The 9091-nt window shown below is 23.4% G+C and overlaps 2 protein-coding genes across 3 annotated transcripts; one reads left to right on the top strand and one right to left on the bottom strand.

Moving 5' to 3' along the window:
* Positions 1–1052: 1052 nt before the first annotated feature.
* Positions 1053–5521, bottom strand: LOC102673878 (ataxin-10). Of its 2 annotated transcripts, XM_006623884.2 has the most exons (6): positions 5285–5518; positions 4734–5204; positions 4101–4612; positions 3716–3984; positions 1443–1506; positions 1053–1315 (listed from the first exon to the last, which is right to left on the bottom strand). In XM_006623884.2, exons 1-6 carry the CDS (start codon positions 5392–5394, stop codon positions 1128–1130), a joined length of 1614 nt encoding a protein of 537 aa, XP_006623947.2. In that variant the 5' UTR covers positions 5395–5518; the 3' UTR covers positions 1053–1127. The 2 variants fall into 2 exon arrangements, with proteins under 2 accessions (XP_006623947.2, XP_031370160.1); XM_031514300.1 differs by lacking the exons at positions 1053–1315; positions 1443–1506 and adding an exon at positions 2232–3272 and having other exon boundaries at positions 3714–3984; positions 5285–5521.
* A 358-nt stretch (positions 5522–5879) lies between these two features.
* LOC102674008 (proteasome subunit alpha type-5) lies at positions 5880–7507 on the top strand. The gene is made up of 3 exons (XM_031514301.1): positions 5880–6015; positions 6375–6935; positions 7130–7507. The coding sequence occupies exons 2-3, from the start codon at positions 6375–6377 to the stop codon at positions 7295–7297; spliced, it is 729 nt and encodes a 242-aa protein (XP_031370161.1). The 5' UTR covers positions 5880–6015; the 3' UTR covers positions 7298–7507.
* The last annotated feature ends 1584 nt before the right edge of the window (positions 7508–9091 follow it).

Here is a 9091-nt window from a genome sequence, read left to right as displayed (position 1 = left end):
ATAGAAAGAAATAAATAACATTTAAGATTTAAAAAAAAAAATGTTTTAAATTTATAATAGCAAGAGGATCATTTTCGTTTTGAATAAATTATTTTCTTTATATCAATAAAAATCAATTTATTTCTAATTAATTCAAATCAATATTTAGAGAATAAGAAATCTTAAAGAAAAATCACAATAGTTCAATTTAAATTTTTAAAGAAATCAAAATAATTCGTTTTTTCTTAGGAAAATAATAATAAGGATAATAAATCTAATGATGTCACCAGGCGTTAGATGATGGCAAATAGATGTTTGAAAACAAATTCGCATGACAGATGCGAAAGTACAGTTGTATAACTGCATTAGTAACTGCTAATAGACCGTGAACCCGTGGCAGCTTTTATTGTATCGTAAATCAGTTGGCCGCGAATGCAGATATAATGTCTCTTTACGCAATATGATATCATATTTCATGTAATGGTACCTATCATGTACTATAATTGTAGGCTTATTTTACAGTCAACACACGCCACGAAAGATACGTTTGCAATCGGTCTAACTCTCGAATAATTATTGCGGTCTAACTCCCGATAAAGAGATCACTGATACCTTATCCGAAGAAATATCAATACATAGCTAGTGAATACTAATATAATTAACATGAGCACTGTGATTATGCATCTGATGACCGATCGAGTTCATGAGAAAACGATCGTCTCGCCAAAGAAATTGCTATTCCTTTAATTCAAAATTATACGTACCATCGAATAAATGAATTTTATAACTGTTACATTTTTCATCTTATTATTTCATATTATCTTTTTGAATTTTCATGTATAATTGGTTACTTAAAATTGTAATTTTGATTCATCAAAATAAAAAGAAACAAATCGAAAATTGATCTAAAAATATAAAAAATAAAGCAAATATTAATCATTATTACAATACATTCTTTATCTTATATCCAAAAATATCAGAATCAACATTAATTTTTCATTATCTCAATTCATTCAATTCTCTTTTTCATTCCAATCTATATAAACGATAAAAATTTCATTAAAAAGCTTCAATTTAAAATAATAAATTTAATTAATTAAATATATTGATTAAAAATTTAATAAATAATAAATTGAATAATGTTATTTTTATTCACGCGGTAAAGGCACGATTCCGATCTTTTTTCCTTCCTTATCCTCGTGCAACGTGACACCCATTTCCTGTAGCACACTATTCTCCACAACGCCGATTTTACTGCTATTCCGGATGATCTCTTGATTCGAAGGATTACCTTCACATAAATTCCGTAGCGCGAGGATCGTCCATTGCATTATAACTGCGCGTGTAAAATTTAACACGCGCATTAATTAGCGTGTCGGGATATCATAGAGGATTCACCGAATTACAATAAATAGACGATCATAAGAAACAAAAAAAAATAAATAAAAGTTTTGATTACTTACGTGGATTTCTCGCGTCTATATTGCAGCAATCCAGAAGCAAAGGAATAACGTCCATTTCGCGAAGCTGAAAAAATTCAATTACAAAAATTCTCATTATTGAGAAACGTAAATCTGCATGTGTATGAATCTGCTTATGATATCATATATAAAACTGAAAAACATCGCGTAAAATTGCGAACCATCATGGAGTATTTATGCATATATGCGAATGCCATTTTTTTTTTGTCTGTAAAAAAGATAACTTACTGGAGATAAGTGGAGTAAAATTGTCCAAAAAAATTACTGTATATTGATGAAAGACGAATGTCAAATAAAATGGTAGAGAAGAAAAGATTATTTGATTTATTTTTATTTGATTTCATCTTTTAGTTGGAATATGATACCTATAAATTGAAATTATCTTTGTATTTTAACATTTGAAGTTATTTATCATGAAATATATAATAATTCGATTATTATATAAGTTTAACTTTATTTTTATAAGAATTTTATAAGAAAAATTTAAATTTAAATTAAATAAAAATTAAATTTTTATAAGAAATTTATAAGAATTTGAAATAAAAAAAAAATTTTTTAATAATTTTTAACGATTAAAAATAAAAAATTTGAAATTTTTCTATTAACGATATCTTAACAAGTTTCTATAATACCTTAAAAGGATTATGGAAGTTACCTAAAAGATATTACATCGTCACAACATCGCAGATGTTAATTTATTTTTATAGTAACGATATGGAGTTTGATTTATAGCATTTGCCATTCACGTAGCCATAAAAATATTATTTTTGCACAGTCCGATATATTGCAGTCTGTAGCTTGTGTTCATGAACTCATGTTCGTGAAAAATGAATCGCTATTGAAAATCGAATGGAATATAATTGAATCACATATTGGAACAGCGATACATTTTATTGACGAGTCCTAAATCCATACATTTCGAATCATCGCACGTTGGAAATTGAATGTGACAAACAAAGGTCTTCGCAAGAAATTTTTAAAACGTAATAACCACTACTCGAGAAGCTTTTGCGATGGCCGTCATAAACAGGCTCATATATACAAAATTTTTCATTATGAATCATATGTGTTTCAATGAAACAGCTCACAGCTACCATTGGGTTATATATTAACAGTATAACGCGAGAAAGCGTCACATCATTTTACGAGCAATTGCGACGACGATATATACATTTTACAATTGCTTAAGAAGCAAGATTCGAAATATGTACATGTTTATAGTACGAAATTTAAAAACATGATCGCCTTCGACACCTTCCATCATTGAACCAATGAAACAAATAGAAGAAAGAATAAAAAAAAAAAAAGAAAAGAAAAACAAATTAAAAAAAAAAGAAAGAAAGAAATCGAAGTATATTCACGTTCCTGCGTTGTATATATGCGCATCGATAAAATGATTCAACAGAAATATGGCCATGAATTTGATCATGTTAATATATTAACACAGTATTCGATGCTGGTTAAATTGCCGCGTCTTCAACTTGGACAGGATACTTAATTTTCCTTTGTTCGATGAACAGTGTACGCTACACGAGACTCGTTCTCGTTTCTTTTATGTATTATCTCTCGCGCGCCAGAGATGAAATCAATAAGAAGTAATAACGATCACTCGAAAGCCTGTATACATACATGTATAAAGGGGTTAAATAAAAATCAAGCAATGGGAAAGTTGTTTTAAACTTAAGGTTTGTAATATTCATCTATATTCTCTTTTGCTCTTCTGTGCCTTTTGTTTTTTCTCGTTTCGCATGTCAGAAAATGATCTATGATGCAAAAAATCTTTGTACGCGGGTGCGCGTGATAAATGAATCAGAATTCATTTGGAAAATGAAGAATAGAAGAGGAATGGATTCATTATAAAAATTATAAGATCGATGATCAATTAGAAAAAATTATGACATTTTTTTGCTTGATATTAATTATAAATATTATAATATATTTTATATTTGTGGTGTAACTATTAGTTACAGTATGTTCAATGTAGTTTCAAACACAACCGTACAAGATTTTACGGCGCTACTTTCCAAAAGCTTTGTAAGCAATTGTGTTGTTTATATTACCAACATATGATAACTTAAAATATTGTTATTGATAATATATATTTTAAATAATTTTTAATTTTTATAATACAAATATTCAAAATAAATTTAATTTTGATTTTAATATGTTACTTAAATTAAAAATTTAATATATTCCATGTAAAATATTTTTTTTATAAAATATAAATGGATAAAAAATAATAATTTTTTACTTACAAGATCTTGATATTCCTTATTTTTATATGACATATTTCCAATAATTCTTATTAAACCAGCTTTAAAACCAAATGCGGGATGACTTTGAAAATCGTTTTTCGTTGAACTCAATTTATTTCTATTTTCTTTAAATTCTATATTATTTGAAAATGCATCTGAATTATTATTTGTTAATCCTTTCATTGTTAAAGTTACATCACTTAATTTTTTTAGTGGTGTAAAATGATTATTTGATTGTTTTCCAATCATTTGAATAGATTTTAATAAATCTGTATAAAAATAATAATATTAAATTTTTTTAAATATCTTAATATTATTATTAAATATATAATTTTTTAATATTAACTTCAAATTATACAAAAAATAAATAAATATATATACTTACAAGTACAATTAATAAGTAAATTCTTGTAATTAGTCAGAAAATTATATTCTTCACAAAATTTTGATGTCAAGATTCCAATAATATCAAGAAGAATAACAATTTCTATAGGTTCTACTTCATCTAAATATATGTCTACTGTTTTTAAAATTAAATCACTTTTTTTACAAAATCTTTCAATCAAAAATTCAATTGTATCTTTTGTAAATATATATTCACTTTTAGATTTATGTATTGAGTTCGAAAGTTCATTACAAATGATTTCTAATAAATATAATTTATTTTCTATTGTCATATCATTATATATATTTTCTAATATATTTTTTTCAAGTAATAAAAGCATAAGAGCTTCTTTTGCACTTTCAAAATCTTGTTTAATTGGTTTTAATAATTGTGAACACAAATGTTTTTTTTCTCTTTCTAAAAAAGTATTTCCTTCATATTTTTTTAAAGCATTATGTATAAATGCACATGAAGCTCTAACAAGTGACATATGTTCAGAATTTGTTATATTTCTACAAGAAAATGCATAATATATATGATATAAATATAACATTTTGAAATATAAACATAATATTATTTTATTAAAATAATTAATACTACAAAAGAATATAAATTTGTATTAATAATACTTACATTATTATATCCTTTAAATTAGTATCATATAAATATTTTGGTATATTATAATGATTTGGGTGATCGTTATTTTTTATAGATGCAAATGTAAATAGATTACAAAGAAATTGAATACATAATCTTAAAATTTCTAATTTTTCATCTACCAAATCATTATCCAACATATACGATGTAATAAAGTTTGATGTCCAATCTATGACACCTTCATAAGGAAAATGAGAATTGAATGGATAAGAATTAGACATTTCCATTTCTTTAATATTTTCATTATTTGCTAAAATAGAATATAATTTATAACTATACGTTCCACGTTCAATATCAATTGAAATATATTCTTTATGTATGTAACTATTGACACAAGAATTTCCTAAACATTTTAAACAAACAATTTTTATACTATTTGGAATAACAGGATTTTCTGTTGTAAGAATTTCTGCTACTTTTGCTAAGATTGAAAAAGCAATTAATTCCCTAAAATTAAAAAATTTGTTATATTAATTTTATAACATCTATTTATGAAATTATATTTATTATTATTTTTTAAATCATACTCTAATTCAGAAATTCTAAATATTTTCGGATTAAGAAGATTTAATAATTCATTCCAATTTTCTTCAACAAAAGCAGATTTAAGTTTTGGTAATAAATAAATATTATTCATTGTATTTTGTAAATTTGTTTGTGTTATTTATTTTATTAAGAATTATTTTTTATTTTTTTTTTATATGTTGTTTCAAATAACCTCACAGAACAAATATGTCACGAGCCATTTTTAAATGCGCAGTAATAAGCAGTAAATAGATATAAATATAGATAATAAGAAAATAAATTAAATTTAATATATATTTTTTTCTAAATAATGCAAAGAAAGTAAAATAAATTTGATAATAATTAAATAATATTTAATAGTATGTAATTAGTGAAAATAAATAATAATATTTGAAATATATAAATATATTTTGAGTAATATTTATATCAAATTGACTAAAATTATATCAAAATACTTTTTAATATTTTAAAAATCAAAGTATAGTTATATAATTTAATAATAAATATCAATTTTAATTATTTTTTATTTTTATGATTTTTATGAAAGTACATATTTCTATCTTTTGAAATTACTAAAAAATTTTACTATAATTCTAGGGTTCTCAGTCTTAAAGATACATCTCTGTATTTATCCCCGCCATCGATTCAATTCCTTTCGTGACTAGCGTTTGTGACAGTCGGCTTAAATTTAATATTAAACAATTTTTATTATAATAATAAAACTATCTTAAAGGTAAGATATTTTTAATTCTTAGAAAATAATTAATTTTCAATGAGATTTTAATTTTTTGCATTCATATATTTGTATTGATAAATTCATTAGTTTTGCCATGTCATTCCAAGTTAACCTCATTTCATTTAGTATTTTTTTAAATTTTTATAATTATTAATTAATAAATAATTAATTAATAAAGAAATTTATTGTAATTATACTTGAATGTTATTATTTTTATATATTTTTATTTAAATATCTTAATATTGAATATAAGAAGTTATAACCTCAAAACTTTAATATATATACGATAATATATATTTATGTTTTAATATATTTTATTCAAATATAAATTTTAATAATATATATATTTTTTTCAGATGTTTTTAACACGTTCTGAATATGATCATGGTGTTAATACTTTTTCTCCGGAAGGAAGATTATTCCAAGTTGAATATGCTATAGAAGCTATAAAACTTGGTTCCACTGCCATTGGAATTGCAACATCAGAAGGTGTTGTATTAGTTGTGGAAAAACGTATTACTTCCAGTTTAATGGAACCCACAACTGTAGAAAAAATTGTAGAAATTGATAAACATATTGGATGCGCAGCATCAGGCTTAATAGCTGATTCTAGAACAATGATCGATCGTGCTAGAGTAGAATGTCAAAACCATTGGTTTATCTATAATGAAAGAATGTCTGTAGAATCAACAGCACAGGCTGTATCAAATCTAGCTATACAATTTGGAGACAGTGATGATGATGGTAGTGCTATGTCAAGACCATTTGGTGTAGCAATGTTATTTGCTGGTATTGATGAAAAAGGACCTCAATTATATCATATGGATCCTTCTGGTACTTTTGTACAATTTGATGCCAAAGCTATTGGATCAGGAAATGAAGGTGCACAACAAAATCTTCAGGAAGTTTATCATAAGGTAAAATACTTATCGTAATAGATAATATATATTATATATATAATAATATAATAATAATATAATAATATAATATAATAATATATTAATATTCGTATAAATGTTTCATATTTCATATATATGCATATGCAATGTGAATTTTTGTTTGTAAAATTTCTTGTTTAATATTTTAAATATTTTTTATAATATTTTTATAGTCTATGACACTTCAAGAAGCAATAAAAGCAGCTTTGGTTATATTGAAACAAGTCATGGAAGAGAAACTAAGTGATAATAATATAGAAGTAATGACAATGACACCTGAAAAACTGTTTCATATGTTCACAAAAGCTGAATTACAGGAGGTGATTAAAGATATTGCTTAAAATTTAGAGCACTTAAAACATGTTAATTTTATTGACATGAATATATACATTTATGAACAAGAGAAGTGTGCTATGCAAATGTTGTATATCTGCAAATTATATATACATTTTTCATTTAAAGAATATGGAATTTTTACATGATAAATAATTTTGTACTTTCACCTTTTCAATTCAGATATGAAAATAGTAAATTGTACATTATATTTTTAATTTTCCATCAAAGAATCCTTGATGTTATTTCCTAATCATTTTTTTGCTCATATATTTATATTATATCAATGTGTCCTAATTATTTTTGAATATTATTCAACAATAATTTATTCGTATAAAATGTTTTTTTATTATCATTTTTATATTATCATCTTTATGCAAATGTAACATTTATGCAAATTTCCTTTTTGATTTAGTTAACTGAGAATTTGGTATCTTTGAAAGAAGATTCAATAAGGTCTAGATCCAATACCTCTGGTCCACTTCCACCTGTCCCATCTATATCTATGGATGGATAAAAAAAATTAAAGCTCGTATATTATTGTTTTCAATTTTCCTCTTATCCTACAATACTTTTTATATTTCCAACGAGCTAATAGTTAATAAAATATTTTTATAGAGTTTTAATTATATGTGTCTTTCCTATTTTAATCATATTAATACTTGCATTTTATATTATATTCCTATATGTAAAAATCTTAATTTTTTATTGATATAATTATCTAAGTATATTTAATTTCTATTCAATATGTTTAACTTTATAATGGTCATGTCCAAGTTTGATCTGGACACAATAGATTCATATTTATGAAATGCAAGCCCAAATCAGATTCAACAGCAATAGATATATTCTTAAGAACGATTTGTTTATTTTGGGCATTAATGCATAATGTTTCTATAGTATTAAATCAAAATATACTTAATCACGTAATAATATTACAATAATAATTGTTTTTAATCTGTTCAAAATACCTATTATATAATATGTTAATATATTGAAATACTTTTGAAAACCAAAACAAGCATAAAACTTGATATATGATTTATATTGGTTGAGATGTATTTATTAAATTATAAATAATTTCATTGGGACAAAACAAGCATGAAATAGTATTATTTTTATTACACTACCGTCTTATTCTATCGTTGTCTCGGTTCATCAACGATCAGTTCGTTATTTATAATTTATGTAATTTAAATTATTTAATTTAAATTATAATTTAAGAGATTTATAACTATCTAAATAAATCTCAATTGTAAAAACTCGAACAAACAAAAAAATTGGTACAAAAATATTGTTGAAATTTATTTATTAAATTACAATCAATAAAGCGAAACTATAAAAGAATGAGACAGCAAAATAAGACGAAGATAAAACTGCTTCACTTTCTTTCCGTTTCGTTTCATGAAATTGTTTATAACTAATAGATAAACTTCAATCAATATTTTTAAATACCAAATTTTCTGTTTGTTTTGATTTTTAAAATTGTGACTTTCAAAAGTATTTACGAATATATTAATATATATTTTTTTATTTAATTTCTATTCAAAATATTTAATTAATATTATATTAAATAATATTATATTATTACTATATAATATTATATAATATATAAACCAAAATATTAATCGTTCAATAATATATATATTGTTTTTAATCTAAATTTAAATTTTAAATAATAATTCATTTTGCATATTTATATGCAAATATATTATATCATATATATTTATGCATTTACAAGAATTTTAAAAATAGTTTATAGCAAAGACAGTTAAATCTAATTATGATTAACTTATTTTAAA

Source organism: Apis dorsata, unplaced genomic scaffold (assembly GCF_000469605.1).
Source record: "Apis dorsata unplaced genomic scaffold, Apis dorsata 1.3 scaffold_967, whole genome shotgun sequence".
In the NCBI taxonomy this organism is placed as follows: Eukaryota; Metazoa; Arthropoda; class Insecta; order Hymenoptera; family Apidae; genus Apis; species Apis dorsata.
Note: the sequence above shows the minus strand (reverse complement) of the source record. Positions and strands in the feature narration are given on the sequence as shown.

Coding starts and splice junctions, on each gene's coding strand:
- LOC102673878 (XM_006623884.2), bottom strand. CDS start 5,394: ATGAATAATATTTATTTATTACCAAAACTTAAATCTGCTTTTGTTGAA. Junction 3,985..4,100: donor TTTACTTATTAATTGTACTT/GTAAGTATATAT, acceptor ATTTTTATACAG/ATTTATTAAAATCTATTCAA. Junction 1,507..3,715: donor ATAAGGAATATCAAGATCTT/GTAAGTAAAAAA, acceptor GAATTTTTTCAG/CTTCGCGAAATGGACGTTAT.
- LOC102674008 (XM_031514301.1), top strand. CDS start 6,375: ATGTTTTTAACACGTTCTGAATATGATCATGGTGTTAATACTTTTTCT. Junction 6,936..7,129: donor TTCAGGAAGTTTATCATAAG/GTAAAATACTTA, acceptor ATATTTTTATAG/TCTATGACACTTCAAGAAGC.